Source organism: Seriola aureovittata, chromosome 24 (assembly GCF_021018895.1).
Source record: "Seriola aureovittata isolate HTS-2021-v1 ecotype China chromosome 24, ASM2101889v1, whole genome shotgun sequence".
Classification (NCBI taxonomy): Eukaryota; Metazoa; Chordata; class Actinopteri; order Carangiformes; family Carangidae; genus Seriola; species Seriola aureovittata.
This window is the reverse complement of record NC_079387.1, coordinates 10,601,265-10,628,372: the sequence shown is the minus strand read 5'-3', so window position 1 is coordinate 10,628,372 and position 27,108 is coordinate 10,601,265. Positions and strand designations below refer to the sequence as shown.

General features: G+C 42.9%; 2 protein-coding genes across 10 annotated transcripts; one reads left to right on the top strand and one right to left on the bottom strand.

Moving 5' to 3' along the window:
- The first annotated feature begins 154 nt into the window (after window positions 1–154).
- stat1a (signal transducer and activator of transcription 1a) lies at window positions 155–9,628 on the top strand. Of its 7 annotated transcripts, none has more exons than XM_056371074.1 (25): window positions 155–297; window positions 1,866–2,113; window positions 2,260–2,404; window positions 2,507–2,602; window positions 3,071–3,157; window positions 3,623–3,701; window positions 3,788–3,879; window positions 4,436–4,587; window positions 4,927–5,085; window positions 5,256–5,348; window positions 5,693–5,752; window positions 5,839–5,859; window positions 5,994–6,084; window positions 6,570–6,611; window positions 6,760–6,849; window positions 6,981–7,079; window positions 7,277–7,412; window positions 7,501–7,556; window positions 7,670–7,764; window positions 7,864–8,003; window positions 8,130–8,318; window positions 8,416–8,494; window positions 8,581–8,677; window positions 9,157–9,198; window positions 9,310–9,628. In XM_056371074.1, exons 2-25 carry the CDS (start codon window positions 1,986–1,988, stop codon window positions 9,337–9,339), a joined length of 2,298 nt encoding a protein of 765 aa, XP_056227049.1. In that variant the 5' UTR covers window positions 155–297; window positions 1,866–1,985; the 3' UTR covers window positions 9,340–9,628. The 7 variants fall into 7 exon arrangements, with proteins under 7 accessions (XP_056227049.1, XP_056227044.1, XP_056227051.1 ...); XM_056371069.1 differs by having other exon boundaries at window positions 7,667–7,764; XM_056371071.1 differs by having other exon boundaries at window positions 170–297; window positions 1,986–2,113; window positions 7,667–7,764.
- An 82-nt stretch (window positions 9,629–9,710) lies between these two features.
- glsa (glutaminase a) lies at window positions 9,711–26,835 on the bottom strand. Of its 3 annotated transcripts, none has more exons than XM_056371077.1 (18): window positions 26,396–26,835; window positions 19,764–19,860; window positions 19,088–19,206; window positions 17,431–17,560; window positions 17,234–17,313; window positions 16,930–17,093; window positions 16,434–16,492; window positions 14,710–14,742; window positions 14,568–14,626; window positions 14,415–14,481; window positions 14,221–14,271; window positions 13,920–14,096; window positions 13,704–13,835; window positions 13,514–13,606; window positions 13,057–13,118; window positions 11,795–11,871; window positions 11,623–11,686; window positions 9,711–11,478 (listed from the first exon to the last, which is right to left on the bottom strand). In XM_056371077.1, exons 1-18 carry the CDS (start codon window positions 26,689–26,691, stop codon window positions 11,331–11,333), a joined length of 1,908 nt encoding a protein of 635 aa, XP_056227052.1. In that variant the 5' UTR covers window positions 26,692–26,835; the 3' UTR covers window positions 9,711–11,330. The 3 variants fall into 3 exon arrangements, with proteins under 3 accessions (XP_056227052.1, XP_056227053.1, XP_056227054.1); XM_056371078.1 differs by having other exon boundaries at window positions 19,764–19,854; XM_056371079.1 differs by lacking the exons at window positions 16,930–17,093; window positions 17,234–17,313; window positions 17,431–17,560; ... (1 more) ...; window positions 19,764–19,860; window positions 26,396–26,835 and adding an exon at window positions 15,427–15,476 and having other exon boundaries at window positions 16,434–16,465.
- Between the last annotated feature and the right edge of the window lie 273 nt (window positions 26,836–27,108).

Below are 27,108 nucleotides of genomic sequence, written 5' to 3'. Positions count from 1 at the left end.
TTTTATTTTGTGCTGTTATCGGTAAATTTATATAAAAACACCTTGTGTATAATTGTTGTATTAGGGAGGCGTGCTTACTGATAGAACAGCCGCCTTGCCTTCGCTCTGATTGGCTGCTATAATCAAATGGGCGGACACATGTCGTGAATCCTAAGCGGTGATTGGCTCACGGTGTTTCCGTACAGTTAGATATCTTAAAAAGTAGGCTGAGAAGCTGCCTGACAGATCCGAGCTTTTTTCGAAAAAAGAAGACTGCACTTCTTTTCGAGGTTGCACACATTTCCTCAAAAATAAAAGGTAAGTTTAATGACTTACTTTCTCTCTTAGTGGCATCATTTACCCGCGAACCCGCTCCCTCTCCTCTCATCCGGACACTGGACGCTGTGACTAGCTCGCTAACGAAACTCAGCAGCTGAAACTTGCCTTTGCTAGTCGACAAAGTCAGACAAAAAACACCTCTAAAGGCATTTTATACTAGCGTCCACTTGTTTATTTATTGTAATTATTGTCCACTAAAACAGCCGTTATTCAAATCAAAATTTATCTTATTATTTTTACAGTATTCGTCACCGACGTATAAACGTCAGCTGTTAACTGACACCTGTCCTACATGTTGAAACTATCGTTTACATGTAACACCTGGGTAATTATACACAGGCCGAATTCACCTGTGCCGCAGCTGCATTCACAAAATGCGTTGAGTCTTTTTCTGTTTAAAGTTATATATGTCTCTTCCTTATAAAGTTTCGTTTATAAGGAATACCAGAGCTGTGTTTTGCTATTGGGATCTGAGCAGCCAGAGGGTTATTATTATTCTCTAAAAGTGCAAGTTGTGAAACCTGTATTGTGCTGCAGACACGTAGTATAAACTCACACTGCAGGTTTGCTATAAAAATACATTTCAGTATAATGATTCATACAAAATAAAACCCTTAATATGAGCTCTAAGTGCATCTCTACGTGCAGAGTCTTGTTGAGGTTTGTCCAGGCAGATTCGTGGGGGAAAACGAAACCTATGGTGTCATCCTCCCTACATTAAAGTCTCCAGCTTGTAATGTGAAAAAATATTAATAAAGTTGAGTTTAAATAATGTAAAAAATGAAAGGTTTGATGCAGCAATACTTGAATGTTCTTTGTATAAATCAATGTAAATCATCTATTTTCAACTTTTCTTTCGTCGTCTTCCTTTTTTGGATTTTCCATCAACAGCACGAAATATTTATCAAACCGTCCTAAAGTCTCAGATGTTGGACTTTCCTGTTGACGTCTAACATTTCATTTAAACCCAGATTAACCTCCGTTCTCTGGTTTCTAATTCCAATATTTTTGTCAGAGCAGGAGGAGGAATGCAGCTCCTAATGACTACAGTCACTTCTCCTCGCTGTGTAAACAATCAGCAGGTTTAGAGTAATGAGCAAACACAGGCGCTGGATTCAAACCTTTCATTTGGAAGTGTGAGGACGTCTGGGATTACATAACATTTTACTGGTTGCTGCAGGAACACAGATTATGTTGCACAGACAGAAAAGTGACCAAATACAACAAAACTGAAATAAACAGGAAAAAGAAATGATGAATTGGGAAGTTACAACATCAAAATGTTGAAATACTGTCATATTGAGAAATGCGTTAAACCACAGCAGCAGTCGAGCTGCTGATCTCTACAGAAATGAGAAATGATATACAGTAAATTGAAAAATCTTTTCCCTCAAATGTCACAGTTTGTTTTTGATTTTTGTTATTTGTAGTGATTTGCTGATATTATCTAATCAGATATATTGGTATCAATATATATGTCGACAAATAAGTGGCATGAAATTGCAGCATAGAAACTCCAAGAACGTGTTGTGCGTTGTCTCTCACAGAGAGAGTTCACCTCGAAGACGTCTCCTCAGTTCATATTCATATCAAACATTTTTTTTACCTGGACAAACCTAAAAGTTTGAATCCTGAATCGTCACGAAGCTGCGCTTGTTCACCAGAAGATGGCGCAGTGGTGCCAGCTTCAGATGCTGGACTGCAAGTACCTGGAGCAGGTGGACCAGCTGTACGATGACTCCTTCCCCATGGATATCCGACAGTACCTGAGCAAGTGGATCGAAAGCATCGACTGGTAACAAGTCAAACACTTCTGTTTTATTAAACTTTTCAGTGCTTTGCTGAAGACATTTTTAACGTTATTTCATTTTAATGTGCAGGTGTAATGGTAAATTGAAACTGGAGGTCACCTGATAATAAGAATAATCTGTGCATCCTCAGGGAAACGGTGGCGATTCAGGACTCGCTGGCCACCGTCCGCTTCCACGACCTCCTGGCTCAGCTGGACGACCAGCACAGCCGCTTCGCCCTGGAGAACAACTTCCTGCTGCAGCACAACATCCGCAAGATCAAGAGGAACCTGCAGGTCGGACCCCAGAGCTAATGCGCCGCTCTAAGCTTCAAACCAGAGACAGAAGAGTTTGTTCGTTAAGGGAGGTGTGGCTGTAATTTATTTGTGTTTCGACAGGATCGGTTCCAGGAAGATCCGGTCCACATGGCCATGATCATCTCCAGAAACCTGAAGGAGGAGCAGAAGATCCTGGCCAGTGCAAAGAGCGCCGAGGTAAAACCTGCAGCTCACTGAAGAACAGAGCGTCTTTTTACAGAACTTTTATTTTGAAATAATGAGGAAACACTCTTTGCATCTCCTTTCAGTCACTGTTCTGTGTTTGAATAGTTATAATTGTAAATATCCTAATTATTTTATAATAGCCCAAACACCTCTATAACTAATGGAAAATTGATGATTTCCTTATAATTTCCTTGAAATTTTAATGGGAACTATTTATCTTGGCAATAAATATAAATCAAATTTGTTCAGTTAATTAGTTCCAATTCATTTCTAGTGTCTACAGTCGTGTTTTTTAAGATGATGCAGCAGGTGAGCAGAGCACACAAAGAATATGCAAAGTGAATTAATATTTACTGGGCTTTAATTGTGCCAAAGTAAAAAAGTTATTTTCAGGAAACGTACTGAAGGATTGTTAGAAAGTGACCGACTCGTTAAAGTACGTGTGATTTATTTCTGCAGCAGGAGGGCGAGGGCACGGTGTCGGCCATGGTGGTGGAGAAACAGAAGCTGGACAACAAAGTGAAGGAGATGAAAGACAGACTCCAGGTGAGACGACATTTTAAAAACAGCGTATTAGTTATTGTGACGGTTGAAACTGATCGATGTGACTCAGCGTGACTCGCGCTTCCTGAGGATTACGTCATCATCCGTCACTGCTGAGATGAAACGACCATAAATCTGATAAGAAGTCACAGAAAACAGAAGCTGCAGAACCTTCCTGAGAATCATCACGTCTTTAAGTTTCGTTCAGTGTCACCGTTAATCAGTGATAGTTGTCTGTACATCCACCATAAACTGCAAACCGGAGCTGATCAGAGCCAATCCAGATACTTTTAATCACAACGATTTTAACCATGAAAGTTAAATATAGGCTAAAAAAAAGCGTCTGTCGATATTAGTGGATTAAAATCACAGTTTTTTCCACATCTCTTCTGGTTTATTTAATGTAAAATGTAAGTTTACAACTGGAAATGAATGATGACGTAATAAAGCTGAAATCTTGTTCTTCAGATTGTGGATCAGAACATAAAGAACGTGGAAGATCTTCAGGACGAGTACGACTTCAAAATCAACACGCTGAAGAACAGAGGTGAGGAGTTGCGTAATATTTAAAAACAGATCCGTGTCAAAATCAGATTTAAGGTTCAACTGTCGTGTGTTTTCCCGTTTCCGTAGAGAACGAAATGAACGGCATGACGCAGAAGGAGCTGGAGAAAGAGAAGATGGTGATCGGGAGGATGTGCTTCGAGCTGAAAGCCAAACGACAGGTGAGCAGAAAAACACACCTGGAAAGGTTGATGAGAAAATGGAAAATGAGTTTGATCACTAACAGATCTCAAAATGAACTTAAATCACGCTCATTCAAAAATACTCATAAATAAAGAAAATAAGAGGCACACAAATGAAATGAAACAAACCAAGCGAGCCCTGTTTTTTAGCCTGTCCCCATTAAAAGTAGCTGAATTAGCTGTTAGCACTTCCTGTTTACAGTGCAGCCGTGGCTCTGCAGAAAAGGTAAAAACATGATGATTCTCAGGCAGGTTCTGCAGCGAAAAGGAGCATGTTCTTTTTTTCTCACTTATTCACAATGAAAGTGAAAGATGGTGAAGAAGAGAGGAAATAAGACGAGAGGAAATAAGGTGAGAGGAGATAAGATGAGGAGATAAGGTGAGAGGAGACGAGGAGATAAGATGAGTCTCCTTCTTCGCCTCCGTTCAACTCTCAGCTCTCAGTTTGAAAACCCGTCACCTCGCTGACCCTCAAACATTAATTAGAAAGAAACAGGAAGTGATGTGACATGTGACCTCTGGCGTTGCTCGTCAGGACGTGGTGACCCAGCTGGTCGACCTCCTGAACGTCACCCAGGCGCTGCTGTCGGACCTGATCAACGAGGAGCTGCCGGAGTGGAAGCAGCGGCAGCAGATCGCCTGTATCGGAGGACCGCCCAACGCCTGCGTGGACCAGCTGCAGAACTGGTGAGGAGCCTCTGTGGCTCCGCCTCCTTCCTCCTCCTCTCTCTTTTCTTCATCATGTCTCCTCCTCCTCCTTCACTTTCTCTCCTACTTTTCATCCTCTTCCTGCTTTCCAGCCCTTCCCACTTCTTCTTCTTCTCCCCCTCTTCACCTTTTTACTCCTCCTGTGTCTCCTCCTCCTCTCCCACTTTGGTTTTCTTGCCTTCCTCTTTTCTCCACGCTCCCTCACTCCTCCCCTTTCTTCCTTCTTTTTTCTTCCTCATTCCTCCTCTTCCACTTTTTTGCTTCTTTTTATTTGCTAATTCTTCTTCTTCCCTAATTATTTGTCCTCCTCCTCCTCAGGTTCACTGCAGTAGCGGAGAGTCTGCAGCAGGTCCGTCAGCACCTGAAGAAGCTGCAGGAGTTGGAGCAGAAGTTCACGTACGAGAGCGACCCCATCACACAGAAGAAAGCTTTACTGGAGGCCCGAGCTCTGGAGCTCCTCAAGAACCTCCTCTCTAAGTGAGCGAGTTATTGATCGCCTTGTTATTGATTATCGATTCGGTGTTTGATCTTAAGGCAAAAACCTTAGTAGTAAGGTTAGGGTTCGAATTAAAATGTACCAAGCAATAATGTGTGTGTGTGTGTGTGTGTGTGTGTGTGTGTGTGTGTGTGTGTGTGTGTGTGTGTAGCTCTCTGGTTGTAGAGAGGCAGCCCTGTATGCCCACCCACCCACAGAGACCCCTGGTGTTGAAAACAGGCGTCCAGTTCACCGTGAAGCTGAGGTGAGACACAAAACCACGATCCACATCACAGCGTCTTTTTTAATTACATTTAAAATTTAAATGTATCCGCAGAATATATCTCTGATTTACATCATATATTCTTAGGAAATGTCACTGTCGCAGTCGTCGTGCTGTTTATCTTTAATCTGTTCATCTTGAAATCACTGACGCTGACAGACAGACAGTTCGTCAGTTTTTAATTCCACCTGGAGGTTTTCTGTTTTATTTTTGTTTCCTGTTTTGTTGTAAAAAAAACAGAAAAAAGTGTCAGTTATCATAAATGTCACCAAACTGAAGAAACGGTGACTTCCTGTTTGAGTGGAATATCTTTTGTCTTTGTTCAGGTTCCTGGTGAAGCTGCAGGAGTTTAACTACCAGCTGAAAGTCAAGGCTGTGTTTGATAAGTAAGCTGCTCTCATGTTCACACGGCTTCATTTTCCTGCTTGAACGTGTTGTTGAATAAAATCTCACAGCTGCTTCTTTTCCTCAGGGATGTTACAGAGAAGAAAGGGTACGTGTCAAAACCGTTTACCTCCACTTGAATCAGAAATAATACAACCATATACGTTCTTCTTCTCACTATAAATGTCGAATAAATCATCGTTAACGAGTCCTGACTGACTGATTGATTGATTGATTGATCAGGTTTCGGAAGTTCAACATCTTGGGAACAAACACCAAAGTCATGAACATGGAGGAGTCGAACGGCAGCCTGGCAGCAGAGTTCAGACATCTGGTAAGAGCTCCGTTTCAATGCCTGTGATTATTTAGGGAAACACTCATTTAATTAAAGTTGTTTGTGCTGTGACTGTGATTAGATTTTGGTGGTCAAAGGTCAAAGGTCAAGGTGACCTCACATAACACGATTTTGGCCTTGTGAACGCAATAGCTCCAGAACTCCTCAAGGGAATCCCTTCAAATTTGGCACAAATGTTCACTTGGACTTAAGGATGAACGGATTAGATTTTGGTGGTCAAAGGTCAAAGGTCAAGGTCAGTGTGACCTCACACTGAACATTTTTTTATCCATTACTCAAGACTTACAAAATTTCACACAAATGTTTGATATTTTATTTGACTCTGGATAAACAGGGACGTAATCTGAAACTAGTCTGAGTGGCGGAGGGATACAGTCCAGTCTAAGTCCAGTTATGTTTCTGAAACTGGAGCCTTTTGTTAAAAGAAAACGTGTCTCTCTAATTGGATGTTTTTCTCCACGCAGCAACTGAAAGAGCAGAAAGTCGCTGGGAACAGAACAAATGAGGTAAGAACCAAAAAATCCAACTATGAAAATGTATAAAAGGGCAAAAAGAAAGTTTTATAAATCAGTAATGTTGCAGATTATTTTTCTACTGTCATTAATCATCATAAAAGAAGTTGAAAATTTTGTGTGTGTGTGTGTGTGTGTTCAGGGCCCTCTGATCGTCACTGAGGAGCTCCACTCGCTCAGCTTCGAGTCTGAGCTGCAGCTCAACCAGTCGGGACTCGAAATCAAACTGGAGGTGAGAGGAAACTCAACACACACACACACGACCTCTGAAACCACGTCACAATTATAGATGAAACTCATTTAATTCACTTGACTAGAGAAAAAATGAAACTGAATTCTTCTTCGCTGTTGTTGTCGTCGCAGGCCATTTCTCTGCCTGTCGTGGTCATCTCTAACGTCTGCCAGCTGCCCAGCGGCTGGGCCTCCATCCTCTGGTACAACATGCTCACCACCGAGCCCAAGGTGAGGACAGACAGACACACACACACACAGACACACACACACACACACACACACACACACAGACACACACACACACACACAGACACACACACACACACACAGACACACACACACACACACACACACACACACACACACACACTCTTTAAACTACAGGAGTGGAGCAGGCTCTGAGTCTTCTGTCGTCTCGTCCTCAGAACCTGAAGTTCTTCCTCTCTCCTCCGCTGGCGAAGTGGTCTCAGCTGTCCGAGGTTCTCAGCTGGCAGTTCTCGTCGGTCACCAAGCGAGGCCTGAACCAGGAGCAGCTCAACATGCTGGCCGACAAACTGCTCGGTCAGAAACACGGGGTTTATCTTCACTCTTCACCTTTTTTTACACTGTGAAATAATAAAGTGTGTGAAGTTTGAATGTTTCTGTGCAGGAGCCAAAGCCCAGAGGAACCCAGAGGGACAAATCCCCTGGACCAAGTTCTGCAAGGTGAGCCACAGTCCGTGACAGATAAACATATATATTCATTTTGTTTTAAGATGTATAGGTAAATTAATTAGATTAATTAGATGACTTCCTGTGTCTAACCTCTCGTCCAGCAGCAGAGCACCAATGAGAAAGCGTTTCCCTTCTGGTTGTGGATCGAAGGAATCCTGGATCTGATCAAAAGACACCTGCTTCCGCTCTGGAACGACGGGTGAGTACGAGCGGGACTTCTTCCCTCCAGCGCGAGTGTGAGCGTTCGATGCGAGTGTGAGATGTTGGGATGAACGTGGCGGATGTGTCTGTGCTGCAGCTCCATCATGGGTTTCATCAGTAAGGAGCGGGAGAAGGCTCTGCTGAGCGACAAGTGTCCGGGAACCTTCCTGCTCAGGTTCAGCGAGAGCAGCCGAGAAGGAGCCATCACCTTCACCTGGATCGAGCACGACGTCCACGGTGAGGCCGTGCCTCCTGTTAGCATGGGTTACTATGGCAACCGTCAGACAACAAGTGTGAAACTTAAAACACATTATTCTGCCGACCCTGTCCACAGCGATTAAACATTTGTCTCCCTCCGCCCAGTCAAGCCGCTCTTCCACTCGGTGGAGCCGTACACGAAGAAGGAGCTGGGCGCCGTCTCTCTGCCCGACATCATCCGCACCTACAAGGTGATGGCCGCTGAAAACATCCCAGAAAACCCGCTGCGCTTCCTCTACCCCAACATCCCCAAAGACAAGGCTTTCGGGAAGTACTACCCCAAACCTACAGAGAGTAAGAGACACACACACATGCGCCCCGTCTGTTTATCCAGTGACTGTTTACACGCGTTTATACAAAGTGTAACCGAGGTTTGAACTTTGACCTCCAGCTCCGGAGCCGATGGACGTGGAGAACAGCGGAGAGAAGAGCGGCTACATGAAGACGGAGCTCATATCTGTCTCTGAAGTGTAAGAGAGCAGACACACTGTGTGTATGAGGAATGACTTGATGTGTTTCATAAGTGATGGAGTAACATCCTGTTGCTCTGGTCCAGACATCCGTCCAGACTGCAGGACAACATGATGCCCATGTCTCCCGACGACTACAAGGTTCTGGAGCAGTTCGTCGGCCCCAGAGACATCGACGCTGTGGTGAGCACCACACACACACACAACACACACACACACACACACACTGCTGTCCTGCAAAGCTCAGTTATAAAGTTCTCATTCAAAAGCTTGACTGAGTGCTGCACAGATTCAGAATCAGTGTGTCACTCAGTAAAGACTCTTGTGTTGTATCATCGGGGATATCAGCACTTAAAACAACAAAAAAAACACACCTTGAATTTTTCCTTATTTTGTAGATTAAAAACCATAAAAACAAAAGAAAACTTCGACACAGAAAGTTGCACACACGTGTTCTGGAGGTTCATGATTTCTGCTCCAGACTCCAAACGTCTGTCGCTCAAACCGCAGAGTCGCAGCGTGACGACGCTCTGAAGACGACGTGAGATTTGGAAGCGTAGACGCTCGTATAGGCTGCAGAGTTAATAAAAGTTTCTCTGCTCTGATGTCTGTCTGCGCAGCTTTAAATCTGTCTGTCTTTTGTCATCTTGCTCCGCCTTCAGGCTTCTAGCAACCTGATTGGATTTGGAGAGTTTAACGTTCAGGTACAATCTGCTTTGATCTGTGTTGCATGCGTCACATTGTCTTTGCAGCTGCTTCACACGAGACACAGACGTCCCGACTGACCTGTCGTCCTTCTTTTCTTGTCTTCTCAGATGAATTCAGACTTTCCCGACCAAAACTGATGCGCCCTCACGTCCTCTGCAGGGCTACTGTACGTAGACTAAAGCTCTATCTGGACGAGGTGGGACATTAAATCTTCTGTGTATTAATTCAGTGAGACGTAACACATTGAAAGGATATCAAGTTTCCCCGTTTGCAGTTAAACCCAGTCCACCTGTCACTTTATTTTTGTACATAGTTCTTTTTAAACTCCCTGATAATCCTTAATGAAGATTGTGCATGAGACATTGAAACTTGTATGTTACAAAACAAATGTATAATCTAATGATTATAAACTAATTAGAAATTGAATGTTGCTTGTGTGATGTGTTTCTTTGTCATTGATGCAGGTGAAGTTTGTTCCCACAAATCCAAAAAACATACAGTCATCTAATAGTTTTTTTCCCCTCTAAGTTTTATTAAATGTTTTTATCTGTGAATAAATATCTGGACTGCCTGCGACAGCATAAATATACAATGAGAACGCCACCAAACACGTTACATTCAGGATATTTCAGTCGCACAGACACAGGCCACCTCATGTCACCGACAACAGACGAGCTGCAGGTCGAGATCAGTTCATATCAAAAAGAATCAAATCCATATTGCTGATTTCATCTTATTACATTTCTAAAATATTGCAGTTTTGTGCTTCTTTCAGTTCATTTTTTAACTTGAATTTAACAGTTTTCATCAACGTGAATGAACTGATCCCAACCTGTTTGAAGTTTCAACTAAAACTCTCCAAACATCTGCACAATCTCTCACACATTACATTTAAAATAAAATAAAAAAAAACTGCATTATAAACTTTTTACAGACTGAACAAACCATCATCAATCGTGATACATCACAGAGTGCTAAAAGCCTCGATACTGCACTCAAACAAAAGACTTGACTTTATTTTAAACTGACCTGAGTTCAGTGATAGCGCTGCGTTCACTGACTGTCGCGTCAGGTGACTGTCTGCCAGGACACCAGATTAAAACACTCCTTTACATTAGTTTGACAAGCTTGGGCTAAAACTAGTTAAAGTATTGCAGAAATAATATATTTATTTTCCTGGTTTGTAAAAAGACAGTCACCACAGGAATGATATCACTGTAAACACAAGAAGAAATGTAAGAAGAGGCTTCGGGTCACAACGTAAAAGACTGTAGACAAGCTAATGCTGTTTCTGTGCCGTACTGCGAAGTAATAAACACATAAACAGACTTCTCATGTTGCAGGTGGAACTTTACAGTGAGTCAGCGCTGGCAGTGTCGTCTCCGATATGTAGAAACTTTTAACTCTTTCAATGGTCAACAAACTTTGGCTGACTTACTTACAGGTTACAAAAACAAAATGCAAAATAAATAGTAAATAATATAGAAAAAAGAAGAAAATAAAAATCCAGTTCTGGGAGAAAAAAAAAATGTCTGAATATTTTAAAGTTGAAATCTAAAAGTCGTATTTTAACGTTTTAGTGAAATCTACATCATCGTGAACTTGTTTTGTTTGATTGAGAGCTACAGCTTTACACCTGTACGTATTTACACTAACTCACCTCAGGGATATACACACACACACACACACTACATGAATGTACAGTTTATCTCAATAGATAAATAAATATCACACACACACACTTAAGTGTTTGGGGGAAGATACATTCCACCACGTTGTGATGATGAAGTGAGGAAGGTCCAGCATTCAACTGGAGGCTGGTCATTTCCTACCAAGCTACAAAGCTGATGACAAAATAGGGAGAAAAATAAAATAAAAAATGTCCCCACTTACATGAATATAATACAAAAACCAACAACATCTACTAACACCATGATGAGGAGCTGTTACACTGGAGGGACAGTGTAGTACAGTTTATTATGTGGGTTGTTTTAATCTTCTACGTGTGGTTGTTTATCAGGACTTCCTGTCTGATCTAGGTTCAAAATGTTTTTCTCAAGTGCAAAGTGATGAGTTTTTCACCTCAGAGGACACCGTCACCTCGAGTCTCCTATTAAGAGTTTTTCCATCAGAGCAAACCGTCCAGGTTCTTCTCTGCGTTCTGCTTGTCGTCGGTGCTTTCCTGAGGGCTGTACTGGTTGTGGTAATCACGGAGGATGGTCACCACATCGTGGTGGCCGAAGTGGACGGCCTCGTCCATCGGCGTGTTCCCCCACCTGCAGGAAACACAGAGGGAAGATAAGAAGAAGAGTCCTTTATTAGTCCCATGGTGGGGAAATGTAATAATTTAGTATGTACAAGAACAAAAAGCAGCAGAAACAGGGGCGTGCTGCCACTGAGGTTAAATATTCTGTGTTTACCTGTCTCTGGGAACTGGGTTGACTTTACAGGCCTCCAGCAGGAAGCGAACCACCTCAGTGTGTCCTAAATAAAACACACACACACACACACACACACACATCAGCTCCATGAACACAAACACACTGATTAAACTGACTCGTTAACACATGAATCTTGTTTTCAGTGTTTCACCTTCAGCCGCCGCCACATGCAGGGCTGTCCTGGAGTCGTAGTCCCTCTGCTCCATGTCCATGGAGGACAGAGCAAACCTGGACGAACACGTTAAACATTAGAGTCAGTCAGTCAACCCTGAGAGGCAGGAAACTCTGGCTCACCATGGTTGAAGCTAACCTGCTAGCTGCCAGGAGCTAACCTGCTAGCTGCCAGGAGCTAACCTGCTAGCTGCCAGGAGCTAACCTGCTAGCTGCCAGGAGCTAACCTGCTGACTGGCAGCTTCAACAAACCGTGAGTTTCTGCCTCCAGCACCAGTCATTTCCTCGTTCATCCACCTATCCCAAGATTCATTGCGCCGGTAATGAAAACAAACAACACACCGACGGAGAGCCACTTTTAAATGTAAGTACCTCATTTAACCCAGTTCATCAGCTAACGGCACAACTGTTAAAACCAAGAGCCTTAAATCCTCAATTGTTTTGTATAAAAAAAAAACTTGCGTGTAGTCAAGGTTGCTTAGCGACGGGAGCCTATGGCACGTTTAAGCGCACGTCTTGAGACGTAATTGACGTGTAAAGAGCATTTACTGTCGTCGTAAGACGTGCGAGTTTGACGTCTTAACGCTGACGTCATAGGACATGTTCTGGACCAACCCACGTGCCATATACAGCTCCTGAATTAGGACACATGATCAATACAGAATCATTTCAGCCAGTTCATTGCATCGATGTGATTGAACAACTGTCATATCATGCTGTAGATGATGTTTCTGAGTGAAACATAAAAACTGTCCTGAATGTAGTTTAAAAGTGAGGTTTAGTCTGAAACTGTATATAAATGTACCACATATACACAAATACAGTCTGATGCTGTTGAGCAAGATTTTTAAATGTAAAGTACAATAATATAATAATAAAATAGTTCCTGGGTCAGATTCTGAGGTTACATCAGTCTGATAAATATTATGTCTAGAGGACGAAACGGAATAAAAAATCATAGTTTGAACTTACTGACTCTTTCACTGCTGCTTTTTAAAAACTAAATGTGATTTAATGTCACACGTTCATCTTTCCGGCTCCCCTGGATTAAAATGGAGGCTCTGCTCTTTATTTACCCGTTGCCATGGTGAATTGTTGAAGCTGAGCTCCATTGCTGATGGCATTTTGTATTCGTCATGGTTATCTCGGAGCGGATTGTTTAAGCTGCTTTTCTGGAGCAAAGCCCAGGAGGACAAAAGGTAACACATGACACTGAATTATGTTTTCATCAGAGACACAGACCTCCTCAGGGCTGAGACGTCTCCTGTGTACGCAGCAAACAGCAGGTTGATCACTGACTTCACCTGAAACACAACAACACATTACAGCTCAACATCTACATACATATATTCACGTATATTTATATTTTTCCACTCTAATATATCTGTGTTTTTCTTGCCTATGTTCACATTGTATGGAATGAAGGACAAACATTACACACTGGTGGTACAGTCATTGTCCAGCAGGTGGAGCTAGAGACTTAAAGTCCTCCAGGCAAGGTCACACAGCATCAGGACACAGAGGGAGGATGTGACGCAGACTGTCTGAAAAATGTTCTAGTTCCTGTAAAAGTGACGTTATTGACTAAAACTTGACCGTAACCATGTGTAGAAGGTGCAGATGTGGGAATAACATGAACATGTTTGTTTTGCTGCTTCAAGGCTTAAAGAGGAGGACGCAGGACTGATGGAGGACTCACCCTCTGGTCTCCTCCTTCCCTGCGAGGGTCCAGTTTCTTTGCAAAGTGCCTCAGATTGTCGTAGTTGTGGAAGTTACAGAGAGAAACCAGGTCCTGACAGAAGAAGAAGAAGACACGCTCAGCTCAGTCTCAACTGTTGGGGTCACCTGAGTTCAGCAGTGGTCACGTGATGTAACTAAAGCCGAGTTACCGTGCAGAACTGGATGCCTCTGACGCTGTTGCCTAGCTTGTCGAGAGGAGGAGACCAACACATGATGCCCATCACGTTTGGAACAACCAGCAGAATCCCACCGGCCACGCCAGATTTCGCCGGCAGGCCGACCTGCAACACAATCACCACGACGACGCGTCACGACCTGATGTTAACGAGAGGATCCGAGTGGCCCGGTGTGAACGAGTTACTCACGTGGAAAGCGAACTGTCCGGAGAAGTCGTACATGCCGCACGAATGCATCAGACTCAGAGTGTTCCGCACCGCCTCGGGGCTCAGCACACGCTCCCCCGTGATTGGACAGAAGCCGCCGTTGGCCAGAGTCGCCGCCATGACGCTGGCGCTCTCACAGGTAACCTCAATGGAGCACAGCTGATGATGAAAGAAAGTTAAGTTTATTATGATAAAACCTTCTCTACAGCTGAAGCAAATCGTTTTTTAACAATGAATAATATATTTGAATAAATTCCATGAACTTTTTCTGAGCTGTGTTTACCTGGAAGTAGAAGTCCAGGATGGAGGTCATGTCTGTCCCCTCTGGGAAACACTGTCAGATGTACAGAGTGACAATAATGAATATAAGAAACATGTCAAATTAAAACAGTAAAAAATAACTTTTAAAATGGAGTTATGTGGCTTCAGCTGAGAGTAAATAACGTCTCCTCGACTGTAGATGACCTTTGACCTTACCTTCTTCTCCTTCAGGTAGTAGCCGATGGCAAAGTTTCTGTCTCCAGACTCGCGCTCCGACTGGAAACTGGGACAGCGACACGTGAATGAGGTTTGTTCAGCTCCGTCATAATACATCAGTTTATCTCTGCAGTGACGTGTGACTTTACTCACGTGGCGTTGCTGAAGCCCACGTACTCGTTTCCTGCCAGTTTGTTCATAAAGTTCATGACCTGCGGATTTTCAAGTGTAAATTTAAACTCAGGAAAACAACTAGCAGGATAAGTGATGGTAAAAATAATCCAATATCACTCACATAGTCAAATTTCTCGGCGTTGCTTGCCCCTTGCTGAAACACAAAAATGATTATTAATCAAACAGCACGTCGGTCCAAACACATCAAACTGCCACTGACACTAAACGTTACCCACGTCATGACATTAGCACTATTATACATGATCCATATCTCTATGATATTAAACTACATGACTACAGTTGTAAAATTCATCAGTAATGTGACCAATCAAACCAGATGAATTAAGATTAGAAGTGGCAGACTAGCTGGAGATGGAGGAGGTGAAATAAAACAGTTAATCCACTCAGTGTTTCTGGTTTCGTAAAAAGAAAAGAAAGAAATTCAATGAACGGGATCAAAGGATAGTAAAAATAGTTTTTAATCTTCAAAATAAAAGGATATATATAAGACTAAGAATATAGCCATGTAGCTTTCAGTGTGTAGTAGTAAATACAAACAGATCACTTTTAGTCTCGTATCTAAAGTAGAAATTATAATAAAAAACGAAAGACAAAACTAAACAAAGAGGTCCGTCTCTACAGAAGAATGGAGAATGACATAAAACCAGTGTTTGAGCCAGAGCTGCACTGTTTATAATCCAGACGTATAAACAGGAGGATGCAGGTGAAAAGTACAGAAGCAACACTGAAACATTCATTAACAGCCATGTGAAGGCTAAAAGCTTTGTCACAAATCCAGACCAAAAGAGGGGAAGAAATGATTAAAAAGGAAAATTACCAACGTCATTGACCTGTTGCTGTGGTCATAATTTCCCAAAGATCCTAATGCTGTAAAATATGCAACAACACATAAAACCACACAACGAGCCTTGAAAAGGTACATTGCAAATGAGTGTAGATCTAGAGTCAGAGAGAGGAGGAGGGACGCATGCAAACAGCCCCTCAGAGAACCTGGTTTTATTCTGGGGATCAATGACAGATTCAAGCTTCAGCTACACAAATCTCAACAGTGACAGGTTGGGATTCAGGAGATTTCTTTCACATTGTATGGGAATAATCAATCACATAGTTAGTTTCTGTTTTTATGTAAAGATACCTAAAAGAAAACTGAGGTCAAACTAGTAATTATCATCTACATGTTCTGATTGTAGTGTCGATCAGAAGCATTGTTCCCATACAATGTGACTGCAACACAAGATCCTGGATGATTCCTCTCCTCATCCAAAAACAAAGAAATACAACATGTGTAAAGATCAGCTTCCAGTGTTTCGGTTAAATCCTAATTATTCTCAGTCTTAAATAATTCCTATCTAATAGCTTCTTATTGAAGATGTTGCAGCTGAACATTAGAGAAAGAGAAACTAGTGCATGTTGGGGCTTCTGATATCTTGAGAGGACAAACTCTCGCTGTATGAATGTGATATTGTAATTAAAGTCTGACGCCCTTGTGGCCTCCTGTTGCTCCTCACTGGCCACTTGAGATACTGAGGTTTAGATTTTAATTTGAGTCTTAATCAGCAGGTGGTGCTCTTGTGTCTCTAACAGCAGGTTCCCTGATTAAAGCTGGTGATGTGTCTGAGCTGTGTAGACTGCAGGATATCCGCGCGATGCTGCTTTCTAAACTAAATCCCCTTTCAGCGTGATTATCTACAACCTTAATCTCCTGGGAACACAATTTTATTTCAGACAAATTCTCTTTGTTGGACTTTCTAGCTGCAGTAAGCATAAAAATAAAACCCCTCAATCTACTTCAAAGATTGTATTCAAAGTAAAAGTACTCCTTACCTTAATGAGGGAGGTGCAGACGATAGCACCGGCATTAACCATGGGGTTGTGAGGTTTATCTGGAAGAGAGAGGGACGCATTACTTCCCCCTTAGTCAGCTAATTTGTTGTCTTTGCTGTTTCAGAGTGAGTGGACATCAACGATACAGGAAGTGAACAGAGACGAGACTGTGGTGAGTAGACTCCTTTACTACTCTTACTTTACTAGCTGTTTGTAAGACAGGTGAGCTTTCTTTTTTAAAGCCTGTCAGTTTTTCCTTTGAACACCAAAGGAAACATATTATACACACATTTACTTACAGTATCGTAGCACCACCTCCACTTTTATGCCTTACTGTACTTTCCTAAAACATCATAGTACAATATGTCATAGTAATATCTCTGTATCTGTACAGACATCAGTACATGGGGTTCAGACAGTATCAGAGAGAAACCCGACAGCTTGGTTAGAATGAGGAGCGGGGGTGCGATCGGGTACGCAGCGACTGATTCCTCACCGTCTTCATTCAGGAAGAGCTTGTTGAATCGCAGGCCGCTGGGCTCTTTGCCAATGAAGCGGTGAACATATTCGGTGCCGTGGTCGTGAACAGCAATAGCGTATTTCAGAGGCTTGACACACGACTGCAGACAGAAAGGAACCTTGGTGTCACCGACAGTGTGCCTAAGAAAGAGGAGACAAGTTCCAGCACAGTCATGTGGCTTTTAGCATACCAGTGGTCGTTCAGTCATTCACAGTTATACGGCTGCCCCCACTGTTACTGTCCAGCCAACAAACAAAAACTATTTGGCATGAAACTGTACCTCTGTCCGTCGACGGTGCACAGGGCGACGGCCCACAGATCTGGACTGAAGCGGGCCAGCTGGGGAATGTAGTCTGCCACCTACAGAGTTGCACAACAATTTTAAAACTGCTTTTACTGGTTAATATGGTAAATGGAAAGACGAGACAATAATCTGTCTCTGCAGATTATTAGACTTCTGAAGCAGCTCTCACTCACCTGCCCTCCGGACATATTCTTGGCGTTTTCATAGAGCTCGTCGATGTGGGCGCAGAACGGCTGGAAGTCTGGGATGACAAACTTCTTCCTGAAGGCCTGGGTGAGCAGAACGATGTTGCTCTGGACACATCTAAGACAGGAGACGAGACAGCGTCCAGTCAGTCTATAACCAGGTATTTTCTTGCCCTTAATGTCATTAACTTTCTTAACTTTTGGACAGAAATCATCAGATCCTTCATCAGGCCTGACCAAGCTTCATGTTATACACTCTGCCACAGTGAGACATCTGCTGCTGGACTTAAACATCATGTGATGAGTTGTGTTGTCTTTTAGGGAACTGTTAGTTTTTCTGGCTCATTGCCTCCAGTTCCTGAACGAGCCGTCAGGTGCTGATGCAGTTTTTGGAAATGATTGTTCCTGCCTCCAGATTCTGTCCTGATCGTTTCTACTTGAGAGATTAAGAGCACAGATAGTAAAACCCACCACTCCATATAATAAGGTGGTGAGGTGGAAGCTGTGCCGCTCTGGCAGCAGAGAGATTTGTGGCTCAGCTATCTCACTGCATCAAACCCTGTCTAATCCCTGTAGCATGGGATCCCTGCAGAGAAAACACACGCTCCCCTTCCCTCCGTGAGGCGGAGCTCTATAAATAAGCCCAGCGAGCGGATGTGATGGATTCCAGCCAGGAGCGCCGGCGCTGGGGTCTGTGAGGATTCAGCTCCCTACTGAGCCGTCATATGCCCCGACTCGCCACACCGCCACTTCCCAAGCTGTCACCCAGCATCGTTTCCTCTGGGAGGGGGGGGGGGGGGGTTAATGTGATTCTATTTTCCAGCTGTGTTCTTTGATTAATCGTTTCACTTCTTTTTGAACAAAACATGACACACATCGCTTCTCAAATTTATCAATTATATTGACTCCTCTCGATCGACTTTTTCAGTTTCATACTCCCTGACTCCCGTCTTTGTTTCCGTCGTTAATAAATGACAAGGCGGTTTTTGTGGATTTGTCGAGAACACCTACACCTTCTTGGTTTTTGACTCATGTTTCATGTCACAATTAAAATGCTTTTTTCATTTATTTTTTTGTTAACCGCAATTTACTCTCAATATAATGACTTGATCTTTGATGTAGGTCATTGAAAGGTCATTCTGTGATACCACCTCTTTAGCTCTGAATGATTGTCACTCATCAATACAGATCAATATTGTATGTTTTTTGTCCTCATTTTGAAACCAACATTTTATTCATGCCCTTCACACTCCTTTAATAATGTTCTCACACTGAAATGCTTCCTGGAGATAAACTGATTCATTTCTATAGTTCAACCAAGTGTTCTGTTTTCCCCTACAGTCGTGTTCTTGAATGCATCCAGCTGGATGACGTGCAAACTGAGAGCTGATGAATAATTAACGACATGCAGCAGAACAGTGCAGAGGACTTTGACCAGCATTAATAATTCTGAATGTGATGAAAGATTGATGCTGATAATAAAGGTGGAACAGGAGGCGGGACATTAAAGTGACAATAACTAAAGATATGCAGAGTCACTCTACCTGTCCAACAACTTCCTCACAACCACTGAATTTACACTCTATAGTCTGGAAGATCATGTTCTTCAATAAAGCTGCAATAAAATAAAAAAAGGGAAATCTACTTTTTGAAGAGGTGCCGGTCCAGCGCTCCGTCAGAGGTCGTCTTCAAGGTCACCTTCAGCATCTCCATACATTCCTTCAGCCGGGGGTCTCCTGTGCGAAGCCCAGTGGCTTTAAGAGCCTGAGGAGAACGGGGGGGGGGGGGGCATGATGATTAAGAGAGACCTGACAACAAATCAATAAGCTGAGACTCCTGAACAAGCTTACAAGAGGAGTTACCCATAATTCAACCAGGGAGGGATCTGTACAGGGCCCAGGCTGACTCACTGCGAGGCTGCTGACACTTTATGAACATAAGCAGCTTTTTACATCTTGCAGAAACAAATCGTTTGCAGTGGAATTTCTCACAAGTCGCTGGTGCAGTGCAGGGAGTTCACTTCTCGTCTTTAATGCAGATAATCTGGCTGGTGTTTGTTATGATTTATCCCCAATTAGCTCTTAATAAATGTCCTACATTTCTGTAAACTTTCACAACTTTTACTCTGTAAACTTTGCAAAGCTATGTGCGTATACATTCATAAAACTTCTGTTTATACGTTAAAGTCGTTTTCTCTCATCTGTTCAGGATATTGTGTTATTATTAGTATTATTATTATTATTATTATTATTATTCTGATTATAGCAGCTGTTCCACTGTCAGAGTCTCTGGAAGTTGTGAATGCCTCAGATATAACTCACTGTGGTGAATTTGTGTGCAGGGATTTTCTCTTGGCCCTCTGCGATGGTGTAGAAGAGCAGGTCCTCCAGACTGGGCAGGATGCCTGCCTTCCTTCTCCTGCAGGAAAGACAAATAAACACACACAGACAGAAAAGTGAGAAAAATAAGTCCACAGTGAGGCGGGCAGAGGTACAGACATGGAGGGGGACTGCAGCAGAGGGGAGGAGAAAAAGCTTTTTGACTGCAAGGAGAAGCAGTGAGTAATAACTGTAATACTGCACTGGAAAACATTACCTTACACTGGCCTTACTGCAGTATCAGAACCTGTGGAAAAGACTCGTACAGTACGACCTAACGCCAGAGACACGGCTGCTCTGTAAGACTTATTAACTTTTCCAGAGGTTAATATGCTGCCATAAGGCCACTGTAATGTAAACTGTTAATTGTCTGCTTTAGTAGAATACCAGCCAGGAATATGTTTTTCTTTTTACACGTGTCATTGAACTCTGAACCCAGCATGAAGGGACAGAGCGTCAGGACAGCATCAGAACACACAGACCAGAACAGCAGCAAATATTTCATGACGAACAGCACCGTCAGAAAGTGAAGATGACGCAGCCTTAAAGGCATCTTCATTCAGGCGATGTGAGGTTGCAGTGTCAGAGCGATTCAGCCGAATAAAAGAGCACAGTCTGTGAATTGTGATGACTGGGCCTCAGCTGCTGCAGCTGTGACGTGGAGGCTTGCCAACACCCGGGGCACGTTGACGGCATGTTGTTCAGTGGCTGGGAAACAACCACCAGCCTCCTACTGAAATACAATACAGTCTGCAATGTGGCTGCTGAAACATCCAGCAATCAGACTTCGAGGAACTTCAGACGTCTACAGTTTCACAGCTGAAGGCTTGACAGATCTGATTTAGGTTCATGCATCGTTTAGCCGAGAAGCAGCCGATTCCAGCCCTTGATGTAAATGTCTCAGCAGTGATATTACCGCTGTAATCCTCTAATCTGCTGCTGCCTTAATTAGTGAACTTCATGATGAACTTTATTATTATCTAGTATTATGGTCTGGCTGGTATTCTAAGCAGTTTCCACACCGAGTCGTCTCTGGGAGGAAAGTTAGTAGCGTGTCAGGAGGCAGACGGGGCGACCAGCTCACAGCAGGCTCTCTGCTATGATTCATATTAACACCAAATTGGATTTGTGCAAAGCTCTGGGTGCCCAGGCTCAGAATGTCCCGCAATGCATCATGGGCCACTGGCCTGCGTGCTGGTGGAGGATGTCTGTAGGTAAAGCTTTAGCTGGCAGGTGGCTCCTCTCAGCAGCCAACCAGAAATAAATCTGATTTGGACCCTTAGAGACATGAGAAATCTACCAGAGTGTAATCTCACACTCAGCACTCACAGGGTTTCCTCTGGTTTGACTCAGCAGCAGTCACAGAAAATGGAACATTAATACAGCTACAGAACAACTGTAATGAGCCAGATTTGCAAAAAGGAAGTCTCAAATGACGAACAGGAATCAATTTTAAACTGTTTCCTTGTGTAATTTGGATAAAACAGCAAACGAATTGAGATCTGCCTACATCAAAAACAGCGGCGGCTGTAGTTATAAATCTCATGGTAAACAAACAATGGTGGAAACAGAGATGAAGGTTGTACATTGTTCCTGAGCTCCACTGCTGCAGAGGAAACACCGGCACCAGAGTCAGAGCTCGTTACTGCAGCTAACAGATTTCTAGCACAGTTCCACTTAATGTCTGAAGTCAGAAATTCTGAGCAACAAGATCAGAACTGCAGTTATGTTGCTCTCCAAACACCAGGAAACAAACATGGCTGCAAAAAACTATCAGTCAATTATTGGTGATAACGGAGAATTAGAGAAGAATCATGTCTCATATTTTGAAATTCTTTTGAACTCCTGACCTGAGGAACGCAGCTTTAACACTAAAAACAAATCTCATGCTAACTGAATTAGCATGTTGTCGAGTCCTTAGATTGATTGTTTGTGCGGTCCATCTCTGACCTCGTTAACAGACATTTGATGCCTGCCGGTGGAGACACGTCGGAGAGAGAGAGAGAGAGAGAGAGTGTGTGTGTGTGTGTGTTTGTGTGTGTGTGTGTGTGTGTGTTTGGGGGGGGGGTGAAGAGACAGACCAGGGTGAGGTGGAAGGTAGAGGGGAGAGGATTCAAGCACAGCCGTTGGGAGGAAGTGAGGTCATTTCAAGGTAAAAGCGGTTGTCGGCTTTCTGCAGAAAACCTCTACTTCTACTGGAGAATGGATTAAAAACATAAAAAGACTAAAACTAAAAGAAAAAATAGAAACATACTTACAAATGTAAAGCAAGCAGATCAACAACAGGGAGAGAGTGTGCAGAGGGAATAATACTGAATTAGTCACAGTGGCAATGGCACACATACATATAATGTGTCAAAAAGCAAAATGTACACAGATTATTCAGTGAGTATGAACACTGGTATAATTCATAGCTGCTGTCACAACAACAAATTAATTAAAAAACATGAAACGCATGAATAAAACCTGACAAAATCACAACAAATCATAATAAGCAGTTACACTTTGCAGTAATGAAGGTTTAAACAAACAGTGGTGTGTTAAGTAGGCCCGTGTCTAAAAATAAACCTTGCTTATAATAATTATTCCAAGCTGCAGCAACATTAAAACGAAGGAAAACCTGGAGACGGCTGATTTAAGAAGCTGTAAGTCACAGCCTTGTTAAGTTAATGTGGCCTGTGAGAGATTTCACCTCTGGGAGTATCATCACCAGCAGGTTAGAGGTGAGCACTGGAACATCTGGACCGGCCGGGATCGCCTCATTAATCCACCTCAGCTGCTCTCATTAGCGCTGGAGCTAACTCTGTCTGTCCCTCCCTTTCTGTGTGTTTTTAAAGGTCAGCTGATGATTCAACACAGTTTGTCCAGAAGGTGAAACCAAACCAACACTGCACTGCAGACCCACTTTGAATCAAGCTGCACATCTTTATGCAATATGCAAATTTCTTGTCATTTTTTAAATTTTATATTTCCCTGGTTAGTTTAAAAAAAAAATTAAAATCTTACAAATCTCCCACTGTCTGTGAACTGAGCGTGAGACAGCATATAAAGCTTCAACCAATTACCAAAACATGTTTGTATACTCTTCTTCTGTTCTGTCCACTCAGCAGGTCAGTAGTGCTGAAGGTATTTCTGACGTCAGTTCTCTCGGTGAAGACGCACTGGAACCAGCAGCTGTCTGTTGACAGGACAGCTGGTCCTGAGGACAGTGACAGCTGATGACGTCGAGCGTGGTTGGAAAGTTTTATACAAACAACCAAGTATCTGTTTCTAGAGATAAAACGACTGGACTGAGGGAGGATGTCTCTAAACAAAATAAGTAAAAATACAGATAAAGTTCCTGTTTCACTTTCATTAGGTCGAGAAAATACTTTCAAACAGTAATTAGGTTTAAATAATGCAAAACAAAGCTTTCAAATCCAATCCCATTAAGTTAAATGAGCAATGACAGGAAATTACAAACGCAGAGCAAAGATCAAGATAATAATGATGATTTGAAGTCTTTCCACTCAGCCCACTACAGATGATGGGATTTCATTTAATTGATACATCAAAGTCGCAGACAGAGATGCTCGTATTGACGAGTCGAGTGTCGGTCTGAGCCGATCGATGGCGCTGGTTTCACTGCCTCACAGATGTCATGACAAATTGGTGTGGGGTGGAGGCAGACATGAGACTGGGAGCGCTGAGAGGCGGCGCTGCACAAATCAATCTGTGTGAGTGACTCATCTGCTCCTTTAGGCTCTGACAACTGCTGGGCAGCGCGCCAGCACGCAGGCTTTGGTGCAAAAACCATGGAAAAATGATGTGGGCGGGATAAGCTCCACTGCATTACTAACATTTTTAACCCCTTATTAACCGGGCCACAGCCTCAGGACCCTCACACCCAGACTGGAGTGGAGGCTGAACGCTGTCTGGACCTCTGAGAATTCAAACCCCCAGATTTAATCACTGACCTCTGACCCTGGTTATTTGCTCTGTCTGGCACTAAAACCTGGTGATGATGTCATTTCCTGTTTGAACACAGCCAAAGCTGTGATGACGGCGTGACCAGCATTACAGGATTTGATAATCTGATTTACAGTGAGTTCTCATAATATAGTAAAAATGATTATTGTTCATTTTATTTAGTTTTTTCATGCTTCACGTGTATGTGGGGAAATGTTCATGATGTGAATATTCTAGTTACTTAAAGTTAATTATCTACATGTTATTGTTCGTCAGCTGCAATAAAGTTTATCTGTCTCGTCTTTAGGGCTGCCGGTAACAATTATTTCCATTATTGATTAATCTGCCACTTATTTTCTTAATCAATCAACAACAGAAAGCTCCAGAGAAACCAAGGCGATGTCTTCAAATTACTTGTTTTGCCCAATTGATTATTATTATTGATTAATTGTTGGTTCATGGACTAAATCGATGGATAATGATTGATTTTCTGCAGAGTAAATGCCTAATGTTTAAACTGCCCAGGACCTTTTTTTCTTGGATTTGTTGTGTCACAACTCTTTGATAATCACAGATCCACAGATTCAGATGACTCAGCGCCTGTTGAAGCTGCCTTTCAACAACTGATAATGAAAAGCTCCTGTGCTTCACACTGAACCTGCTCACTCACTGAGATTCCTCCTGTAATTCAGCTCCAGCTGAATCTGAATGTTGATGATTATATTGATATGATCGTATTTAACAGAACAAGCTGAAGCTGCATCTTGTCTCCAGGGGAAACAAGATGTTGATGAAAACCAGTCAGCAAATGACTGCCTGAACCCGGCCGACAACTTAATCAAATTGTCCGTGAACGGAAACAAATGGGGCAACTTCGGTCTGCGGGGGCAATGAGGCGGGATACAGGCTGGTGCTAAACTATTATGTAGGAACCATATATCTGGGAAAAATTAGCATCTTTATTTGCACTTGTAAGATGAATACACATGATTCTGTTTAATGCAATGCCAACTGCTGCACTGCCTTTATCTCTGTCCATAAACACTGTCACGACTGTTACAGCAAAGCTTCGACAGTTCAGCTTGTCAGGATGAGTTACTGTCTACAAAGCAGGATTCCCTTCCTCTGATTCTCTGTGCTTCAACAGCTAAAGTTAACACTAACATATCACCAAACACTGTCTAAAACATTGTCAATAATCTACTTATTAAAATGTCAGATATCCACTGCAGTCAGAGGAGGAAGCAGATTCCTCAGTCAACACTCCAGTGTTTGCAGAGGGAAACAGGAAGCACCGATTCAAATTTCAGGCAGATTTACATCTCATTAAAATAACAGATGCAGCAGACGCCAAGCTGCTGGAATACAGATGCAGCAACACGCCAACCAAGCAAAGATACTTGGGGTTTTCATCACTAACAGCATCAACTGAACAAACATTCCCCACGCTGGTCCAAACTGGATCACTGTCGTAACTGATGTCAGGGGGTTTAAGGGGGAGGCAGTGGAACAGGGAGGCCTTGTCAACCTGTGGTGGTGTCGTGGTGGTTCTGGTCCTTAACCTGCATCTCATCCTCACTCCTCCACCAGCGCTCACTCATCTCCCCTGTTGACCAATCACCTCAGCCATCCACTTAATTATAGCCTCATAATGTCACTTGCATCTTGCATCGATTATGTACAACATAATCAATGATCAAACTATAAAAATCAATGACAAAAATATGTAAGCTGCATTCCTGGATGCAAGAGTGACTGACCTTCATTAGACATTAGGTCATTGCTTGGTCTGTCACTAGCTAAAGCTAAAGAGATGCAGATTTTGTTTGTTATGGGTCTATAGGGATTTTCACAGCTTCACGCCTCAGTGGTTTAACATGCTGGAGATGGCAGCTGTAGCTCCTGGTGGTCACGATTATCTGCCTGGCTGTGTAAGATAAGCCATTTTCACGTGAGGTGATTAATTTAATTTCATCCACCTCGCAATTCGACCTTAAGACCTTTATCTCACAAAGTAGTAAATGATATCCCAATATGGGGTTTTTTTAATATTTAGTGACAGTGGCTACATCTGGTCTGGACTAGCATGTTTGTCCGATAATGGATCTCTGTCTGCCTGTACAGCTACTTAGCAATCACGCTGATTACCTGTATGCACGCAGCTGGTCTTTCACCACCCTGACCAGCCTAGTTACCTGGTAAACACTACAACTACAGCCTCCACTAGCCATTAGCTGGCTAGCTAGTCAGTCCATTGCAGGTCAACAGCATCTGTGTTAGCAGTTAGTGGCGTCACGCGCCTGTAGACCTTCGATGCTGAATTACATTCTTAATATCACAAATTAAAATCAGCATAGCCTGTAACTGTAAGACAAACAACACAAATTAAGACATTTTATGATAAAAGGTAATGTTAGCAGCCAGTCATTAATTCGGCATATGTTTTGTTTGTAAATACTGACATATTATGGTAAAAAAAATAAACTTTAAGGAATGGTTTCCCAGGCGTCATCGTCGTCTTCTGTGTTAAATTGCTGTATTAAATTGTCGTTTTTGTCTATGGAGTTCGGTCTACCGTGGAGCTAGCGGCTAACATCTGCCAACAGACCGGGGCTAAGGTTACTCACTTCTCCGCTGCAGAGTCCTTGGAGGCTTCATTGTGGCCGTCGTTGTGGCCGTCGTTGTGGCCCTTGGAGCAAAAGCCTCTCACGCCGTGCTTTCTGGTGAAGTGCTGCGGGGCTTGAGCTCTCCACCCGGCAAATGCCCTCCCTCTGCCCGGCGACCATCCATTCGAAGTGACGGTACTCAAGCAGGCAGCAGCGGTCGCAGGTGCGGCTTTCACACCGACTCTACCTGTCAACGGACGCTTGAGCTGGGTTTGAAATAACTCCTTGAGCGCTACCGTTGACCGAAAATGTAACATTTCAATCCCGTCGAGAGGACTGTGTGTATGGAGTAACTACCGTAAAACCAAAGTGAAGAAATCTGGAGAATAAAACAGTCGTGTTTTCCTATGACAGTGTTCGGCTTCCTCGGTCGAGTAACGGTTTTTCCTCAGTGGGATACAACCTACCTTTAACACCGCCTGAGATCTGATTGGAGCGTCATAATTCATATCTGCACCTGATTGGTCAGAAGGGCTGTCAATCATCAGAACTGCCGGGGTAGTGTTTTGGACCGTAGTGTTATCTACATCATTCCTCAACATTTTAAAGCGATTATGAACATAATTCACTCTTTTAATGTTTTTAAATACATAATTTCCTCTTTGAAAAGCAGGACCAGGAAGTAACGATGCTATATCAGACTTTATAAAGAAAGAAAACACAACAAATTATAT